At 46.5% G+C, this 21,340-nt stretch overlaps 2 protein-coding genes and 1 pseudogene across 11 annotated transcripts in view; 2 read left to right on the top strand and 1 right to left on the bottom strand.

The window, feature by feature from the left end:
- LOC137368898 (uncharacterized) overlaps positions 1 to 363 on the top strand; it is a 140,136-nt gene extending 139,773 nt beyond the window's left edge. For all 7 annotated transcript variants that reach the window (XM_068029154.1, XM_068029159.1, XM_068029158.1 and 4 more), the window contains one exon: positions 40 to 363. The gene's annotated coding sequence lies outside the window, so the exon portion shown is untranslated. The remainder of the gene's footprint in view (positions 1 to 39) is intronic.
- Positions 364 to 10,064: 9,701 nt separating this feature from the next.
- The window catches only part of LOC137368899 (junctional adhesion molecule-like), a 116,445-nt gene continuing 105,169 nt past the window's right edge, over positions 10,065 to 21,340 (top strand). The window contains exon 1 of one of the 4 annotated variants that reach the window (XM_068029163.1): positions 10,065 to 10,563. In XM_068029163.1, coding sequence (XP_067885264.1) covers positions 10,503 to 10,563 — 61 coding nt within the window. In that variant the 5' untranslated portion in view covers positions 10,065 to 10,502. Of the gene's footprint in view, positions 10,568 to 21,340 lie in introns of all 4 variants that reach the window. The other 3 variants (XM_068029161.1, XM_068029160.1, XM_068029162.1) reach the window with 3 other exon arrangements.
- Positions 13,580 to 13,946, bottom strand: LOC137368618 (large ribosomal subunit protein eL32 pseudogene; annotated as a pseudogene).

Genomic DNA, 21,340 nt, shown 5'->3' with positions numbered 1-21,340 from the left:
TGGCCTCCTTCTGTGCTGTAACCATTTTTTGATTCTAAGCCTAGAACATCATGCAGAGAGAGGCCTCTGCTGAACGTTGCACCTGCGGTGCTTTCTGCTCAGAGTGATAAACCCTTGGGAACGACAGCAGAAGCCACAAGTGAGATGGTGAAAGTACAAAGAATGTCAGAGGCTGAGAGACTTGGGCTATCTATTGTCCATCACTGGGACCCATCAAGCTGCTATATTGGCTGGTTGTGACCCAAAGACATGAATGCCAAATGTGAGGCCTCTGAGACGGAAAATATGGAGAATGCGGGGCTAACGTGCAAATCACACACTCCAGCAGCCAGTCAGACTTTGTAAATAAATGCCATTGTACTACATGCTGTGTGTGGTTTTTCTGGCTCTGTGAATGGGAGTGTGTGCAGTGTAAAGCTGCTCTTTTTACAAGCCAGCCTCACTGGCGGGTACAAGTAGTGAGACTTTGGGTCCAGTGTCCTGTCACTTGCTGGACATTGCTGACCTTTCAAAGTGTAAGATATTCTCGTCTTTTAATTTATGAGCTGCTGCTTTATCAGCCGGAGAACTGTAATCCTGGATCCTCATGTCACCACTCCATACGGGCAGGATGGGGGACCCAGACAGCAGCCTCCAGCTGTGCTCTCCAGCCCCTCTCACTGACCTCCTCCAGCAGCTGCACACTCGTAATTTTATAAAGTGTCAGCACCAATGGGAATGGTAAAGCTGAAGGTAAGGCTGGGGGAGCAGTTTCTGAACTGGTTCCCTACAGATATGTGTCTTCAATCAAACTGATGGCACAGTGTCGAGGGAGCTTTACTATGTATCTATCAGGAAAGGCTGAACAGGTTGGGGCTCTACCCTCTAGAAACAGAAGGCTGAGGGATGACCCAATAGAGGTCTTTAAAATTATGAAGGGATCCAGTAGTGTAGACGTACAGGAGATGTGAGGGAACTGAAACCACAGACCATAAACATAAAACTACAAATCATAAAGGAATTCAGGAAAAGATTCTTTCCTCAGAGAATGGTTAGAATGTGGAACCTGCTAACACATGGAGTGGTTGAGGTGAGCACAGCTGTATTTAAGGGGAAACTAAATTAACACATGAGGAAGGAAATGCTGAAACGGTGAGATGAAGATGGGTGGGAGGAGGCTTGTGTGGAGCATAAACACCAGCAAAAACCACTTGGGCTGTGCCTGCCCTCAGAGTGTTTGATGGGACAGTGTAGAGGGAGCTTTACTCTGTATCTGATCATTTTCCCCCCTTTTTTTTATGTTGAGGGGGCCTTTATTCCTCAGGCCCTCTTTATATACTTTGAAAAAAAAAACTTTTTCAAAACAAAGAAATAAAAAAAAAACTCAAATCAAAATGCCATTCTCGGCGTCGACGTTGCACTCCAATTCCTGCGGTGCCCACCGGTTGCGGAAGGCCTCAAGCGTACCAGCGACAACGCATGGTCCTTCTCCAGGGACGCCCAGGCGCGAACGTCACCACAGAAGAGGGGCAGGCTATCAGGGAGGGCAGACCCCTGACAGCCTGCAGCCTGGACCTGTGAATTGCCACCTTGGCCAGGCCCAGGAGCAGACCGACGAGGAGATCCTCCTCCCGGCCCACGCGCTTCCTCACGCCCTAAAATCAGGAGCGTGGGGCTGAAGTGCAGCCAACACTTGAGGAGCAGCCCCTTCAAATACTCAAAGATACGCTGCAAACTTGCATACTCCATATATACATGGAACACAGACTCATCCAGGCCGCAGAAATTACAGGCGGCCTGGGAGTCCTTGAGCCTACTTAAAAAAGTCTATTGCAAGGGATTGCCCTCTGCAGCACCCTCTACCCCACCTCTCCGATGTAAAGGGGGAGGACTCCCGTGTAGAGAGACCTCCATTGGGGTTTCCCCTCGCTGCCAGATGGCAACACGGATCACCAGGGCGTGTCCGGCTGGCTGACAAGGGCGAGGAAGTGCAGAGTGTGCAGGAGCAGCCTGTGCAGGAAACCCCTCCGCGCCAATTGGAACAGCATGGAGGGCATTTCCGAGAGGCAGCTTGGGTTGTGCGGGACTGGCTCCCGAGGAGGATTTCGGGGCCTATGTCCGATGAGCAGCTCCTCGCTCCCGAGCCCGCTCACCACCCGCAGTGAGGGGCATCCCGGGGGCTTCGGCTATACCTCCGCCGGTCGGTCCGTCCCCAGAGTCAGCCGCCCGGAGAGCCGAGGCGCTCTCCTCCACCAGCGCAGGAGCGCCCTGACTGGAGGCGACCATGTTCCAGACTTGGAATAGATCCCAGTAAAACACAGGCAACTCCCTCAGAGAGGCGTGGCTAACGGTCTCCACCGGGAGCTGCATGTCGTCTTGAAAGCAGTGACACTGGTGGAAAAAATACATAGCCAACACACACCATCTGGGAGGATGCTCGACATACAGGTATCTCTGCAGGGTCCGAAGGTGGACAGTCACAGCCTGGGCACGGATGCACACCAGCCATTGGCCGCCCTCCTCGATCGGGAGACTCAGGACCATGGCAGAGACCCAGCGTTTCCTCTTGCCCCAGAAAAAAACAACAAGTTTCTTCTGGATCTTGATGGCAAATGCAGGGGCGGGGCCAAAGTGACCAACCGGTACCACAGCATCGAGGCCACCAGTTGGTTTATGACCAGCGCTTGGCCCCTGTAGGAAAACACTCAGAGCAAACCCAGCCCTGTCGACCCTGCAAAGTTCTCCTTACTAACATCTGGGGGCTTGTGCCAAAGTTGGAAGAGCTGTCCCACAGACTAGTCAAGCAACAGCCTGACATAGTCATACTCACAGAATCATACCTGACAGACAATGTCCCAGACTCTGCCATCACCATCCCTGGGTATGTCCTGTCCCACCGGCAGGACAGATCCAGCAGAGGTGGCGGCATAGTGGTATACAGTAGGGAGGGAGTTCTCCTGGGAGTCCTCAATATCGACTCTGGACCCCATGAATTCTCATGGCATCAGGTCAAACATGGACAAGGAAGCAAGAAATGCTGGAACCACTCAGCAGGTCTGGCAGCATCGTTGAGAAGAGAAGCAGAGTTAATGTTTCGGATCAGTGACCCTTCATCGGAACTCTGATGAAGGGTCACTGACCCGAAACGTTAACTCTGCTTCTCTTTCCACAGACGCTGCCAGACCTGCTGAGTGGTTCCAGCATTTCTTGTTTTTATTTCAGATTTCCAGCATCCGCAGTATTTTGCTTTTATTATTATGGAAAAGGAAACCTCCTGCTGCTTACCACCTACCACCCTCCCTTAGCTGATGAGTCAGTATTCCTCCATGTTGAACAGCACTTGGAGGAAGCACTGAGGGTGGCAAGGGCGCAGAATGCACTCTTATATGGGAGACTTCAATTTCCATCACCAAGAGTGGCTCGGTAGCACCACTACTGACCGAGCTGGCCGAGTCCTAAAGGACATAGCTGCTAGACTGGGTCTGCGGCAGGTGGTGAGGGAACCAATATGAGGAGAAAACATACTTGACCTTGTCCTCACCAATCTGCCTGCCGCAGATGCATCTGTCCATGACAATATTGGTAGGAGTGACCACTGCACTGTCGTTGTGGAGACGAAGTCCCACCTTCACATTGAGGATACCCTCCTTCCTGTTGTGTGGCACGACCACCCTGCTAAATAGGATAAATTTCGAACAGATCTAGCAAAGCAAAACTGGGCATCCATGAGGCGCTGTCGGCCATCAGCAGCAGTAGAATTGTACTCAATCAATATCTGTAACCTCATGGCCCGGCATATCCCCCACTCTACCATTACCATCAAGCCAGGAGACCAACCCTGGTTCAATGAATAGTGCAGGAGGGCATGCCAGGAGCAGCACCAGGCATACCTCAAAATGAGGTGTCAACCTGGTGAAGCGGCAAAACAGGACTATCTGCATGCCAAACTGCGTAAGGAGCATGCAATAGACAGAGCTAAGTGATCCCATAACCAACGGATCAGATCTAAGCTCTACAGTCCTGCCACATCCAGTCATGAATGGTGGTGGACAATTACACAACTAACTGGAGGAAGTGGCTCCTCAATGATGGGGGAGCCCAGCACATCTGTGCGAAAGATAAGGCAGAAGCAGTCGCAACAATCTTCAGCCAGAAGTGCTGAGTTGATGATCCATCTCGGCCTCCTCCTGAAGTCCCTATCATCACAGATGCCAGACTTCAGCCAATTTGATTCACTCCAGGACAAAGCAGCCCGCTTGATTAGCAACCCATCTAGTAACATTCAGTCCCTCCACCACCGACGCACAGTGGCAGCAGTGTGTACAATCTACATGCACTGCAACAATGCACCAAGGCTACTTAGACAGCAGCTTCCAAACCTGCGACCTCTACCAACTAGAAGGACAAGGGCACCAAATACATGGGAACACCACCACCTGCAAGTTCCCCTCCAAGTCACACACCATCCTGACTTGGAACTATATCGCCGTTCCTTCACTGTCGCTGGGTCAAAATTCTGGAACTCCCTTCCTAACAGCACTGTGGGTGTACCTACCCCACATGGACTGCAGCGTTTCAAGAAGGCAGCTCACCACCAACTTCTCAAGGGCAATTAGGGATGGGCAATAAATGCTGGCCTGGCAAGCGTCGCCCACATCCCCGTGAATGAATAATAAAAAAAAAATCAAGAAACGACTGAAGGCACTGGATATTGCAAAGACGATGGGCCCTGACAATATTCTGGCAATAGTACTGAAGACCTATGCTCCAGAACTTGACGTGCCCCTAGCCAAGCTGTTCCAGTACAGCTACAACACTGGCATCTACCCTGCAATGTGGAAAATTGCCCAGGTATGTCCTGTACACAAAAAGCAGGACAAGCCCAACCCGGCCAATTACCGCCCCATCAGCCTACTCTCAATCATCAGTAAAATGATGGAAGGTGTCATCAACAGTGCCATCAAGCAGCACTTGCTTAGCAATAACCTGCTCAGTGACGCTCAGTTTGGGTTCCGCCAGGGCCACTCAGCTCCTGACCTCATTACAGCCTTGGTTCAAACATGGACAAAAGAGCTGAACTCAAGAGGTGAGGTGAGAGTGACTGCCCTTGACATCAAGGCAGCATTTGACAGAGTATGGCATCAAGGAGCCCGAGCAAAACTGAGGTCAATGGGAATCGGGGGAAAATTCTCCACTGGTTGGAGTCATACCGAGCGCAAAGGAAAATGGTTGTGGTTGTTGGAGGTCAATCATCTGAGTCCAGGGACATCACTGCAGGAGCTCCTCAGGGTAGTGTCAAAGGCCCAACCATCTTCAGCTGTTTCATCAATGACCTTCCTTCAGTCATAAGGTCAGAAGTGGGGATGTTCGTTGATGATTGCACAATGTTCAGCACCATTCGCAACTCCTCAGATACTGAAGCAGTCCGTATAGAAATGCAGCAAATCTTGGACAATATTCGAGCTTGGGCTGATAATTGGCAAGTAACATCCGCGCCACACAAGTGCCAGGCGATGACCCTCTCCAACAAGAGACAATCTAACCATCTCCCCTTGACATTCAATGGCATTACCCTCACTGAATCCCCCACTATCAACATCCTAGGGGTTACCATTGACCAGAAACTGAACTGGAGTAGCCATGTGAATACCGTGGCTCCAAGAGCAGGTCACAGGCTCGGAATCCTGCGGCAAGAAACTCACCTCCTGAGCCTGTCCACCATCTACAGGGCACAAGTCAGGAGTGTGATGGAATACTCTCCACTTGCCTGGATGGGTGCAGCTCCAACTTCACTCAAGAAGCTCGACACCATCCAGGACAAAGCAGCCACTTGATTGACATCCCATCTACAAACATTCACTCCCTGCACCACCGATGCACAGTGGCAGCAGTGTGCGCCATCTACAAGATGCACTGCAGCAACTCACCAAGGCTCCTTCGACATAACCTTCCAAACCCGTGACCTCTACCAACGAGAAGGACAAGGGCAGCAAATGCATGGGAACACCACATCCTGCAAGTTCCCCTCCAAGTCACACACCATCCTGACTTGGAACTATATCGTCGTTCCTTCACTGTCGCTGGGTCAAAATCCTGGAACTCCCTTCCTAACAGCACTGTTGGTGTACCTACCCCACATAGACTGCAGTGGTTCAAGAAGGCAGCTCACCACCAACTTCTCAAGGGCAATTAGGGATGGGCAACAAATGGTGGCCTGGCCAGTGACACCCACATCCCATGAATGAATAAAAAAAAAGTCCTGTCCAGCGCCCCAGCCGAGCGGTGACTTTCGCCTCCAACTCCTGCAAGTTAACTGGCCAGGCTTCCTCAGCGGGGCTAAGGTGGACTCCCAGATAGAGGAGGTACGTGGTGCTCTACGCAAAAGGCGTCAACTCCTCCGGCAGGGAGTCCATCCGCCACTGACCCACCAGGAGTCCGGAACATTTCTCCCAATTGATCTTTGCGGAGGACGCGGTAGAAAAGGTCTGCTGGCAGTCGCGCATCCTCCGTACGTCAACGGGATCTGTGACCGCGAGAAGCAAGTCATCGGCATAAACCGAGAGGACGACCGCATGGTTGGCTCGCGCAGATGCAATCCCGTCAACCTCGTGCGAAGCAGGCACAGGAACGGCTCCACACATATTGTATACAATTGGCCGGATATGGGGCATCCCTGACGCACTCCTCTCCCAAAGCGAAGGGGCGCCATCAAGGACCCATTAACTTTGACCAGACACTCTGTGGCGGCGTATAAAAGTATGCGCGCAAAGTCCAGAAAAGGTATTCATGGTCCACCCCGTCGAACGTCTTCTCCTGATCGAGGGAGAGAAAGACGACCGACAGACCAGTCCTCTGGGAAAGATTGATTGGGTCCTGGACCAGATGTATGTTGTCCTGGATGGACCGGCCTGGGACTGTATAGGACTGGTTGGGGTGGATCATGTGGGCCAGCACAGAGCTTAGGCGGGTAGACATAGCCCGGGCAAAGACCTTATAATCCGTGCTGAGGAGGGAGACCGGACGCCAGTTTTTAAGCAGGCGGAGATCACCCCTCTTCGGCAGCAGGACGATGACCACTCTGTGCCATGAGAGGGGCATTTCCCCGGTCGCCAGGCTTTCCCCCAGGACCCGTGCGTAATCGTCCCCCAGGACATTTCAGAATGCCCTGAGGAACTCCAGGTCAGCCTGTCCAGCCCCGGGGATTTGCCCCTCGAGAGCTGGAGGGCGCCGGTCAGCTCCTCTCATGTGACTGGAGCCTCCAATCCTTTGACGCCCTCCGGGCTGAACATCGCCAGGTCTTCCCACAAAACTCTGCGCACGTCCTCGCTGGACGGATCCGGAGAGAACAACGCACTGTAATAAGTACGGACCAGGAGGCCCATTCCCTCCGGATCCGTGATGGAGGATCCGTCGTCGGCCAGCACCTCAACGAGCTGCTTACGGACCCCCCGCCATTTTTCCAGCGAGTAGAAGAAGGGTGAGGCGCGGTCCAAATCTTCCAAGATCTGGATCCGCGACCTCTCATACGTGCCTTGGGACCCTATGAGCTCAGGTCCCTCAACGCTTCCGTTTCTTTGTACGCCTGCCACAGGGCAGGGTCCGCGACGGCATGACCAAAGCAGGACTCCAAGTCGAGCACCTCCCTCTCTAGGCGCCTGATCTCAGCTACCCGACTCTTGGTTGGCCCCTTCGCATACTCCTGACAGAAGACTTGGATGTGAGTCTTGCCCACATCCCACCATAGCCTCAAGGAGGGGAAGCCCCCCCGCTTCCTTCTCCAGTCAGCCCAGAATCGACGGAACGAGTCCTGGAATCGCTTGTCCCCCAACAGCCGGTTGTTAAAGTGCCAGTACTTGGACCCCGCCCACGTGCTGAGCACAGTGATGGTGGTGGTGGCAGGGGGAACCTGGGGGCTCAGACCAAGAGACAGCTCCCCTCCAACAGATGGGCCCTGCACCTCAGGGCCCTGTGTTACCTCTGTGGAGGGGTGCCTCATTCTCTTTTTCCCACTTGGGCGCGGAGGCTAAGAGACCTCCATGTCATTAGAGGCCCCCGCCTCCGCACCCTCCTTTTTTTTAGTTACCCTGGGCCTGAGCCCAGCCCTGGGGCAAGTGGGTTCCCCGGGAGCGTGCCTTGGGCTGAGCTCAGGCTCGGGTTGTGCCATGGCATCCAGGGGACCCGCCTCTCGGTGTTTATTTTTTCCCCGCGTCTTCCTACCACTCGGACGGCCACTCTGCTCCCCACCGGAGGCCATGAAAACCACAGCCTCCGGAACCGACTGAGTGGTGTCTGTAGGAAATGTAGGGGGAGTGGGAGGAGGTGCAGTGGTGCCACCCTGGGCCACCGAGGTGGGGTTGGTGGCCGGGAGGTTGGGGAAGTTCTTATGAATATGCCCCACCCCCTTGCTGACATGGCACTGCTCCCATCCGAGGTCCAGAAAACAGGGTAGACCGTCCCCTGGAACGCCAAGCTGATGTGGCCCTCCCTGCTCCCATGCCAGTTGCATAAATAGCTGGCTGTGAAAGGAGTAGACATGTCGGAGGCTGTGCTCCCGAAGACCGAGAGGGACTGGGGTGATCCTGGAACTCACCTCCCCCAGTTGGTGCAGGTGGGGTAGGAGGAGCTCATCAGGAATGAAGGGCGGGACGTTCGACAACATTATCTGCTGCGCAGTGGCCCCCAGAGGGTCCACTGGCAGGAAAGTCACACCCACTGTGAGCCCCTTACTCAGGGCGAGGGACATCACCCGCTCGGTCTTCAGGAAGAACATAGCCTTCCCGTACATCTTTGAGGCTGCCACAATGGCTGAGGGGCCGACAACTTTGGCCATTGCCTTAACGCAAGCCTCAATAGTTATGGTTGGGTGGGTGTAACTCTTCACCCCATGCTTTGATGTCAAGATTTTAAATGGTGACGGGGCCACAGGAGCAGCTGCTGCAGCATAGGAAGGCCCCGCCACCAGAGAGGACTGTGAAGCTATGGGGTAGAAGAGTCACACCCACCGCTGAAAAAAAATAGAAATTGAGAGAAAGGAATAATAAATAACAACAACAAATTATCCCACAAATACACAGAATGGAGGGTATGCTAGGGAGAGAGGCTGAAGGAGAGGAAGGTCAGGAGGAATCTTATTTCAGGCAGTCTCTTTGCTGTTCATCCAGTTGGTGGTGGGGGGGGAAGGGGGGGAAGGGGGGGGGTGCGATGTCTTCACCTGGAACAGCTGTAGCTGCCCAGGCACACTCTGCTTCCCGTGTTGTTTGAAACAGTAAAGAGAAAGAGAAAGTCTCTTCACCTGGACTGCTCCAGCTATCCCAGGCTAGGTTGTTGGGGTGGAGAGGGAGCTCCTATTCAATGCTGTTAAACACAGGAATTCTCTGTTCAAACAAAACAGCCCCGCCCAAGGTCTTCCAGTCTCTTCCTTCCCCCTCCCCACAACAATCAATGAAAGGGCTTCAAAATCCCAAACTCACAAGAGCCGTCAGTTCCCTCGGCCTCCTGTTTTCTTCTTTCAGAATAAAGATAGATGGAAAAACCTTCCTTTTAAACTCAGTCTCGCTCCTGGCAGCAGTCACACAGCCTGCAGCCTCCAGCACACAGACACAGTCAGCTGCACCTCATTGATGCACTCAGCACCTCCAATTAGGCAGCAGCCAACCCCGTTTTTTTTTTGACGGAACAGTGTCGAGGGAGCTTTACTCTGTATCTAACCCCGTGCTGTACCTGTCCTGGGAGTGTTTGACGGAACAGTGTAGAGGGAGCTTTACTCTGTATCTAACCCCGTGCTGTACCTGTCCTGGGAGTGTTTGACGGAACAGTGTAGAGGGAGCTTTACTCTGTATCTAACCCCGTTTTTTTTTTTTTTTTCTTTTTTTTTCTAACCCCGTGCTGTACCTGTCCTAGGAGTGTTTGATGGGGACAGTGTTGAGGGAGTTTTACTCTGTATCTAACCCTGTTTTTCTTTTTTTTTCTCAACCAAAGTCTCTTTTTTCACTGTAAAGGTGATAGTTGTTCAAGCTTTCCTCTGCTTGTTTGTAAGTGTTCTCCCTCTGCTCAAAGTAGCTCCTCTCTCCACCTCTGCAATCTCCAACTGCCACCAGCACTGTTAGCTGAGGCTCGTTGCTGCAATCAGCAAACAGCACCTCCAATAAAGCAACAGCCAACCCCATGCTGCACCTGCCCTTGGAGTATTTGATGGGGACAATGTAGAGGGAGCTTTACTCTGTATCTAACTCATGCTGTACCTGCCCTGGGAGTGTTTGATGTTGTTACTGAAATGTTGGAAGCTGATGCAGCCCCTCTCATTCTCCATATATGCCGTGTTTTTTGCCTCTGTGTCTAATAGTTAAATAAATCTCTCTGCTGCTGCTCAACAAACATGGACTTCCCATTAGGTACTAAATTGCATGAGATTGATCAACATTTCTCAGGAGCTGCACAGGAAGTGAAGAAACGCATCGAACAACTTCTGTATTTCAGTATAAAAAAACAGAAAGCAGTGAGTGAGAAGGACGAAAGAGTTGGCGATGAGGTCTCTCTACATTTGGCTTTCCGCTGTTCTGCTGTCGGTCTCGGTGCGGGGTTACAGTAGGTGCTTTCTAATAATAACTGTTCAAATTCATTTTGTTATATCACTCAATTGCCTCCTTGATTACCTTATCTGTTCGCCTACTTTTAGTTTCCAATCCCTGGTGCTGTCCAGCACTATGTGCCTTGTGGTTTCTTAACGAAGGAAAATGTTTTGTTTGTAGAGTAAATTCCAAGCAGGATTAGATTGTTTTACTACAGCTGTCAAAGCAGAGCTCCAAGTAAAAAGAAGCACACAGAAGCTAGTGGGAACTTCCTGGGTGTGAGGGGAGAAACAGAAGGCTGCAGTCACTGCCAGGTTTAGGGAGACACATTGGGCCATAACTTGCTGTCAACATAACGGTGAGGCTATTGGCACTCACTGTTACTTATGCACAAATGTTACAGCAACTTCAGGCAGGGATAAAAATGGAAATCCAAAAGTCGCTGCTTCACAAAAACAGCATCTTGCTGTCTGGCTCACCATTGAAATTTGTTGAATGACCTGAAGTTGGTGCATTTAGGCTAGGGTTAACTCTTGTCCATTTCAGTCTAAGTACCCTTTTATCAATATGATGGGTGCTAATTACTGTCAGTCAACCACTTAGGCACTGAAATTTAAATATTACAAGTGTGAAGTCTCATTCCTTCAGGTTTTAATTTCCGGTGATTTAAAATATGTGAATATATTTTTGTTACTTTTCCTTTCTCTCCCTTTCTCTCTCCCTCATTTCAATTTTTCTTTCCCTCTCTTTATTTCTCTTTCTGTACCTGATTTAGCATTGAATTCACTCACACTTCCTTCTCAGTCCTTGCACTATTATTTTTACAATACTTTGTATAATTGATGAAGAAGCCACACAGTTATTTGCCTTCACTCAGGCTCCTGATGTCTGGTTTCCCTTGCTGCGATATTATCAGCTCACACTTCCAGCAACTTTCTATGAAAAATGTAAAAACCTAAATTTGCAAGGGTAAGTCAGACACCATTAGGTGCACTGCTATAACAAGAATTTACAGTACAGAAATAGGCCATTCAGCCAAACTGGTCTTTGCCAGCAGAAATAAAAGCAAAATACTGTGGATGCTGGAAATCTGTAATAAAAACAGAAAGTGCTGGAAATACTCAGCAGGTCTGACAGCATCTGCGGTGAGAGAAGCAGAGTTAACGTTTCAGGTCTGTGACCCTTCATCAGAACTGGCAAAAGTTAGAAATGTAATAGGCTTTGAGAAAGTGAAAGGGGGAAGGTGGCAGAAGATGAGCAAAAGGGAAGGAGTGTGATAGGACAGAGGGCAGGAGAGATTAACAACAGAGATGTCACAGAATAACAGGCAAAGGGTGTGTTAATAGTTGTGGTAAAAGACAAAGCGTTAGTCTAGAGAGAGTGTTAATGGCAGAATAATGAAGAGCTATGTCCAAAAGGTAAAACATTAAAGACAGGTTGAAGACAGGCACATGGTTAAAAAATAAAAGAAAGCAAATTAAAAAAGCGAATAAATAAAAAAATAAAGTGGCAGTCATGATCTGAAATTGTTGAACTCAATGTTGAGTCCAGAAGGCTGTAGAGGGCCTAATCGGAAGGAGGTGATGTTCCTCAAGCTTACGTTGAACTTCATTAGAATACAGTGGCGCAGTGGTTAGCACCGCAGCCTCACAGCTCCAGCGACCCGGGTTCAATTCTGGGTACTGCCTGTGTGGAGTTTGCAAGTTCTCCCTGTGTCTGCGTGGGTTTCCTCCGGGTGCTCCGGTTTCCTGCCACATGCCAAAGACTTGCAGGTTGATAGGTAAATTGGCCATTATAAATTGCTCCTAGTATAGGTAGGTGGTAGGGAAATATAGGGACAGGTGGGGATGTGGTAGGAATATGGAATTAGTGTAGGATTAGTATTAATGGGTGGTTGATGGTCGGCACAGACTCGGTGGGCTGAAGGGCCTGTTTCAGTGCTGTATCTCTAAACTAAACTAAACACTGCAGCAGGCCAAGGACAGAGATGTGGGCATGAGAGCAGGAGGGTGAATTAAAACGACAGGCGACCGGAAGCTCAGGGTCACGCTCGGGACTGGGTGGACTAGGATGCTGCCATCAAGCCACAAAGACGTCTTGCCTATCACACAAATGAGTAATGTGATATATGAATTTCAATGCCAGTATAAAGGACATACGTCCCAAAGACTGGAGGATCGTATCAAACAACATGTCCCTTCTGCTATTCGCAACGGGCAAGGTACAGGCCGTACCCACCCAGCCCGTGCTTGCAAAACTCAAAACACAGTGTCCAACATTAGATGTGATTCAGCGATCGGACATTTGCTAAATAATCCTCAGTGTGCTAAGAATTACACTGACAGCCAATTTAAGATTGTCAATAGGGCTCGCAGGGTGGCACATTTGCATGTACTGGAAACTACATGTATTAATACACAGGGCCCTGCTCTTTGCAGACAGAACATGTACAAACATTGCGCTTGTGTCAGCTAAGCAAAATAAGTGACAGCCATTCGCTGGATCGTTCCGCAGGGCAATGCCTTGACCAATCAGAGTCAAGCTGCCTGGTTTAAATTTCAGATAAAGCTTGGCAGTTAACTGTCAGTCACCATAACCTGGTGCATTCTCCATGGCAACGCCTCTACCAATCAGAGTTCATTTGCCAAGCAATCAGCACTTTCTTCTCATACAGGACAACGTTGTTGTTTTCCCTTACATTGGTATTCTTTCGAATTGTCCTGATAAATGCAAGACGAAAAGCTTCAACAACATGTCTCTATTTTCAGCAAGGCTCAGGTTCCACATTCTAACCACTCTCTGAGGAAAGAAGATTTGTTGCTGACTATATTTCTGGTCTATTATTTCGGGTTCCTTCACATCTCCTGTACGTCTACCCTTCATAATTTTAAAGAAATCTATCAGGTCATCCTTCAGCCTTCTCTTTTCTAGAGGGAAGAGCCCCAGCCTGTTCAGTCTTTCCTGATAATTATAGCCTCTTTATTTCTGTATTTTAAACCTTTATTAAAGAACTTTGTAGCTTTGTGAAGACATTATTCATTTCCTCTGCTGTGTAACCTGGCTTTGGGATTGGTGATTTTCAATGCAAGCCGGGCTGCCCTCTCCACAATTACACTGCACGTTTTGGAGGAGATCCTTGGTGATCGATCTCAGCACAGTATGTCTGGTCAAACTTCATTCCAGTTCCTTAATATTGGGGATATTATCTTGAAGACAGCATGTGTTTGGTTATGGCAGCAACAAAACCAATGTTTGGAAGAAGAACCTGACCTTTAAACCTCCTGCGAATTCTGTTACTAATCTCTCAGGCACAATCTTCACATCGCGGACTGACTGTTAACGAATGAACTTCTCCCTATGTTTCTTCACAGGTTTGATGAGTGGTCTTAGAGCAGCCATAGTACCTGTTGGTGCCTCTTAGAGAATGTTATATATTGTTATACTATCTGTAAAGTGCTAGGAACTAGTTGTTATGTGTAAGTGACAGATTGGGAAACGTTACTTAAAGGGATGATGGTGGATAGGCAATGGCAAACATTTAAAGAGCGCGTGGATGAACTACACCAATTGTTTATCCCTGTCTGGTGCAAAAGTGAAACGGGAAAGATAGCCAAACCATGGCTTACAAGGGAAATTAGAGATAGCATTAGATCCAAGGAAGGCATATAAATTTGCCAGACAAAACAACAGACCTGAGGATTGGGAGCAGTTTAGAATTCAGCAAAGGAGGACCAAGGGATTGATTAAGAAGGGGAAATAGAGTACGAGAGCAAGCTTGCGGGGAACATAAAAACTGACTGTAAAAGTTTCTATAGGTATGTGAAGAGAAAAAGATTAGTGAAGACAAATGTAGATCCCTTACAGTCAGAAACGGGAATTTATTATGGGGAATAAAGAAATGGCTGACCAACTAAATGCATACTTTGGTTCTGTCTTCACAAAGGAGGACACAAATATCATACCAGAAATGTTGGGGAACACAGGGCTTAGTGAGAGAGTGGAACTGAAGGAAATCAGTGTTAGTAGAGAAATAGTGTTGGGGAAATTGATGGGATTGAAGGCCAATAAATCCCTGGAGCCTGATGGTATGCATCCCAGAGTACTTAAGGAAGTGGCCCTAGAAATAGTGGATGCAATGGTGGTCACCACTGGTGGTCAGATTCTATAGACTCTGGAACAGTTCCTACAGATTGGAGGGTAGCTAAGGTAAGCCCACTATTTAAAAAGGGAGGTAGAGAGAAATCAGGGAATTATAAACCAGTCAGCCTGACGTTGGTAGTGGAGAAAATTCTCGCGTCCATTATCAAAGATTTTACAGCAGAGCACTTGGAAAACAGTGGTAGAATCGGGCAGAGGCAGCATGGATTTACGAAAGGGAAATCATGCTTGACAAATCTACTAGCATTCTTTGAGGATGTAACTAGTAGAGTTGATGAGGGGGAGCCAGTATAAAAAAAATAAAAATAAAAATAAAGATGTAGTTTATTTGGACTTTCAGAAGGCTTTCGACAAAGTCCCACATAAGAGATTAGCGTGTAAAATTAAAGCGCATGGGATTGGGGGTAGTGTATTGAGATGGATAGAAAATTGGTTGGCAGACAGGAAACAAAGAGTAGGGATTAATAGGTCTTTTTCCAAATGGCAGGCAGTGACTAGTGGGGTACCGGAGGGTTCGGTGCTAGGACCCCAGCTATTCACAATACATATTAATGATTTAGATGAGGGAACTAAATGTAATATCTCCAAATTTGCAGATGACACAAAACTGGGTGGGAGGGTGAGTTGTGAGGGGGATGCAGAGAGGCTTCAGGGTGATTTGGACAAGTTGAGTGAGTGGGCAACTGCATGGCAGATGCAGTATAATGTGGATAAATGTGAGGTTAGCCACATGGGTTGCAAAAACAGGAAGGCAGATTATTATCTGAACGGCTATAAACTGAGAGAGGGGAATATGCAGCGAGACCTGGGTGTTCTCGTACACCAGTCGCTGAAGGTAAACATGCAAGTGCAGCAGGCCGTAAAAAAGGCAAATGGTATGTTGGCCTTCATAGCGAGAGGATTCGAGTACAGGAGCAGGGATGTCTTGCTGGAATTATACAGGGCCTTGGTGAGGCCATACCTATAATATTGTGTGCAGTTTGGGTCTCCTTATCTGAGGGGGGATGTTCTTGCTATTGAGGGAGTGCAGCGAAGGTTTACCAGGCTGATTCCTGGGATGACGGGACTGATGTATGAGGAGAGATTGAGTCGGTTAGGATTATATTCGCTGGAGTCCAGAAGAGTGAGGGGGGATCTCATAGAAACCTATAAAATTCTAACAGGACTTGACAGGGTAGATGCAGGAAGGATGTTCCCGATGGTGGGGGAGTCCAGAACCAGGGGTCATAGTCTTAGGATACGAGGTTAACCTTTCAGGACTGAGATGAGGAGAAATTTCTCCACCCAGAGAGTGGTGAGACTGTGGAATTCGCTACCACAAAAAGCAGTTGAGGTCAAAACATTGTATGTTTTCAAAGAGTTAGATATAGCTCTTGGGTCTAAAGGGATCAAAGGGTATGGGGCGAAAGGGGGAACAGGTTACTGAGTTGGATGATCAGCCATGATCATAATGAATGACGTAGCAGGCTCGAAGGGCTGAATGGCTTACCCCTGCTCCTATTTTCTATGTTTCTATGTTCCAGTGGGGCCCCATTCACAGCTACACTGGAGAGTCATGGGATATGTAACACAAAAGCAGTCTCACCAATCCTACGGCAGGCAGCATGCTAACTGAACAAATAAATGAAAACTCAAGCCTTTCCAAGTTTAAAGTGTGATTATTTCCAACATCTGGGGACCAGAAAACAACAAGAAGATGTAACAGAGAACCTCTGAATCCTGAGGTCATCCTTGTAAATCTTTTTTGCACCTTCTCCAGTGCCTCTAGTTTGGGCACAGTCAGTTATTGGGATGTAAAGGAGGACAGATTGCTGGGATGTTGTAGGGAAATAATATTGTGGTGGTGATGGGGTCAGTTAAGTGACATCACAGTTCAAGCTCTATTTGACTGTAATGATTAACACTGAGAAACTCAGATGAAAGCCTCAAACTAGAGGACACCACTGAATAGAGGAGGCAGACAGAAGATGAACAAATCAAGAAATCATGGTCAGTTATGGTTTTGGTAGCCTGTAGTTTGAAGAAGGGAAAACTGAATTGCAGGAGGCAGTGCGATGAGCCTTGACTTCAATACGGAATATCAGGAAGCTTAGCACAATTGTGTAGGTGAAATAAGAAGAGGAAAGTTCAGAGGAACATTGACTTTACAACACACCATTAACATATTGTTTGCCTTTGCTCTGTGACCTTTTAGTCAGCTATGTGGCCTGGTCCAATCTGGACCTCCTTTGTTATCTCTTGCCCCACCCCCACCTCACTTGCTTATAACCTGTGACTTTTCTAATATTTGTCAGTTCCGAAGAAGGGTCACTGACCTGAAACGTTAACTCTGCTTCTCTTTTCACAGATGCTGCCAGACCTGCTGAGTGGTTCCAGCATTTCTTGTTTTTATATTGACTTTAGTAGTATCGATGTTCGAGACACCTGCAATCTAACCTAGAGAACAAATATTTACAAACCACTTGAACATGTCCATTATATTTCAGCCTATAGCTCACTCCATAGTATCCATGTATAAACAATCTGTATCTGATATTATCATAGAACGGTTATTACACAGGAGGCCATTCTGCCCATTGTGTCTGTACAGCCTCTCTAAACGAGCTACTCAGCTAGTCCCACTCCTCATCCTTGTCTCTGTAGCCCTGCAAATCTTTATTCTTATGATAATTATCCAATTCCCTTTTGAAAGCCACAATTGAATCTGCCTCCACCACACTCTCAGGCAGTGCATTCCAGATCAAAACCACTCACTGCCTCAGAAAGTTTTTTCTCATGTCGCCTTTGGTTCTTTTGCCAATCACCTTATATCGGTATTCGCTGGTTCTCGACCTTTCCTCCAATGGGAACAGTTTCTCTCTATCTACTTTGTCCAGACCTCTGTCAAAACACTTTTAAGAATCATTCCCTTGATCCCACCTAGGTGCCTTTAATGGTCTCTATTTGTCCAGAAACAGCCTTCAACACCCAGAGGGGTCGCACTCAATACGTTGCCTGCTTGTGCCACAAGAGGGACCCACGGGAGCTCTGTAAAGGCATAAGTTTTGCAGGGGCTTCAGTTACTTGTTTACAACATAAAAGGTGGTACACTTTTACAATTACAATTTCATTTAAGCATCACTGTTACATAATCGATTGTACAAACATAATACAATTCCATTCTTAGAGTACATTGATCATTCATTAATTCATTTTAAGTATATATGAAAAGGTTATACAATTACCCTTTTATGGCATAACTAATTGTCCCTCCTTTGACAGAGCAAGTTCGAACACCAATTGCTTTTCGGGTAGCTGTCCGACCTGTATCCATACATCCTCTTACATCGCCTAATTAATTTCTTAAGTTGCCAAATTAAGTAGATCACATATAACACCATGATACCCAAAACCACTATCAGGACATGGGAGATAATTCTAAACCAGGGGTGTATCTGCATGTTTGACCCCCAGTTCCATAAGTCCTCCTGCCAGGTAGAATCATTTATCTCGTCAATCTCATCTTGTAGCATCTTCGACTGTTGTTCCAGATTGTAGTACACTACAGCAATGACTTCTAGCTGCTGTCTCTCTTTACCCAAGCGTGTGGGCAATGGCTGAATAGTATATTCATATTCCTGGAGGTAATTTGTCAAATCCTCCTTAATACTTTCTGTCACAGTTATCGTTTCTGTCTTTTGTTATGTATCTCTACCAACTCCATCTTCCCTACTCGGATTGGTATTTGTGGGTTGAACCAAAATGTACTGTTGCTCACCGGACAAGTCCGTTTATGTCCATACTGGTACTCCTTCGCTGTGGTGGTTAAGCAATATCTCCCCTTTCCCATATAGGCCACATGGGTTAGCCCTGACAATGCTTTCCTAGTTTCCATGGTGCAATTTACAGTGGCATTAAATCCACATTTTGATTCTGCCGTTTTATATGTAGGATGAGGACATATGACCACCTGGTTTTCCAGACTACACTCAGACAATGGACAATGTTGTTCCAATTACCTCTTTTCCAATTTCCACAACATTTCCATCACATCGGGTAATATATCATAGTATTTTATGTAATCTTTTCCCTTTATCACTCCTATATTTTCTACTTTGTATAATTGCATCCCTAACTTATCTCTCAGAATTACAGGTAATCCCAACACTACTCCAATACTCATAGATCCTGTATTTACACATTCCTGACCTTTCCGTACCTTCCATTTTCTGATTTGGCATCTGGTAATTTTATCATTTGTGTGACTAGCTAAGTATTCCAACTGGGTGTCATTGATCCAAACTGGCACCTGTCCCGCATCAATTTGCCTCAAATTTTCTCCAATTTGTTCTAACATCCACGGACCATATGTACTACAAACATTTTCATTATTTGAAATGATATCATTAATAGTATGAGCATGACCTTCCAGTACTCTCATCAGTCCTGTAATTAGTTCAGTTGCTCTGCATGTAACAAATCACATTTTCTTCCATTCCTGGTATCTGTTTGCATACCAGGTGGTGTTTATTTTGGAGTCTGTCATTTGCTGTTGACTTTATATACCTTCATTTGGGACCAGTGTTTCCATCGGCCCTTCCCTTTTACCATTACTTTGTCTCCCACAACAGGCACCTTTGTCTGTTCCTCTTTCATGTCTGTTTCTATAGAATCTCCTGCCTCAGCTCATACAGTTGTCTGCACAGCTCCTTCACAAATCTTTAACCCTTTCTCTCATGGGTCCTACTTCCTTACTACCTGCTACGACATACCTTGGCAGTCTCATCACCCTTCCTGTCACCGTATTCATCAGGTCCTTTCCTACTTTAGCTGCACCACTCTGTCCTTTTTGTTCCTTTTTCAAAATATCCTTTACTAGCTGACTAAGAGTTCTAATATTCTGGTCCACATTTTCCAAATCTATAGTATTGACAATTGAAGTTCCCGTATTAATCACTGAACTACGTTTACGTCTCTTTCCCTTTATTATTCCCTCATCACCAATTTCTTGTCTTAGCAATTGTTACAGTAATACCTTCTACAACTTTCAGGTCTTCTCAGGGCACCAGTCAGGTAGATGGATATCTGAGATATTCAATATTACCGGTACCAACTCAAGCTTTATATTATCATATACAATTTTAGTTGTATGGATCAGAACCCATTGCTAATGTCCAACACAGTAAATCACTGTTTTGTTGTTTTCCAAAACTTTGATTGTCCTCTTAAATATCAGATAAATTTCCCTTTGAGTACTTTAAATAACCACTCATATCAATTAAATTTTGTTTATTGATTCCAATTTCTTATGCCCAGACTTGGTTGTACTTTTTGTACGTTAAAGACAGAAGTGCTTGCAACTATCTCTCCTTCTCAAGCACTTTGTCTCATTGATAAAGATGCTGTGACATTTGATGTCTGCAATTCAGTTCTTAAATTCTTAAAGCTGCTGGATCTCTTGCTGTGGCATCAGTTCTCACATGGCCTTGGAACCTGCCGTCACCTGAGCCCAATGGGTTAATTTGTCCACTTATATCTGTCAATTTAGAAATTTAAAATTTAACAATGTCCAATATGTATAAATTTTACTCTCAGCAATGCAAAAATTGTGTGGTGGATTAAATGGAAAAAACAATAGCTGCAGCAGTTTGTTTGTCTCCGAGGGGGCGGAGCAAAACATTCTCAGCTTCGTCACTTTACGAAACTTTTTTTCTGATCGAAAAGAACTCCTCTCCACTTTAAACTTTTTTCATTCCTTTTGGTATCCTTAGGGTTTGAAAACAACAAAATCATTAGTAACATCGTCAACTTCAAGGGAAAACATCTCCATCAGGAAAGACAGCATTTTAGATCAAACTGCAATTGTTTTCAAATTTTTAACATCTTTTGTAAGAGGTTTCTAATGCCAGGATTTTTTATAACAAAGATGATTCCAAATTCCAATTCACTGCAATAAATATTTAAAAACCAAAACTGCCAATGTTATATGAATGAGTCTTGTGTCCGGAACTGAAGACTCCTCCAAAACTTGACATAATAAACTTGAAAGTTCATTGTGGCCACAAATGAAATTTCCAGTTTTTCAACTTAACAGGTCAATTAGCCTTAATCGTATAAACTTAACTCAGACTTATTAACTTATAATACTTATTAACTACACACAGAACAGAATAGTACGTGCTTTTTAAAAAAAGATGTGTAAATTACGTCATTTTTCTTGTACTTTCTTCAGACGCCTTTTCAAATGTCTGTAATAAAAGCAAAAACTAAAGGAAAAGTTATTTAACATTCTTAACACAAAAGATTTAACACCAACTCCTTACACAAACTTTAAACAGGATTTCTTTCCTATATCCCCTTTGTTTATCCTTCTCTCCCTTAAACCAATATCCAATTCCTGACATTTGCTCCTTAAACACAGTCAGTAAAACATGTCTTCAAGTTTAGACTGCAAAATAAAGCAATAGCAGAGTTTCCAATTAAAGCAGTGTTTTAAACTTCAAATTGGATTTTTGCCAGGCATCTTCAGACCTTCAAGGCTGAAGCTTATCTCTTAGAAAATTGTTCCTTGACTTTTCACAGTTGCAAAACCAACTTTTAAAATAAAAATAAAACTTTAACTTAAAATATAATTCAATTTTATATCCCATTACTGG

Source organism: Heterodontus francisci, chromosome 4, assembly GCF_036365525.1.
Source record: "Heterodontus francisci isolate sHetFra1 chromosome 4, sHetFra1.hap1, whole genome shotgun sequence".
Classification (NCBI taxonomy): Eukaryota; Metazoa; Chordata; class Chondrichthyes; order Heterodontiformes; family Heterodontidae; genus Heterodontus; species Heterodontus francisci.
Note: the sequence above shows the minus strand (reverse complement) of the source record. Positions and strands in the feature narration are given on the sequence as shown.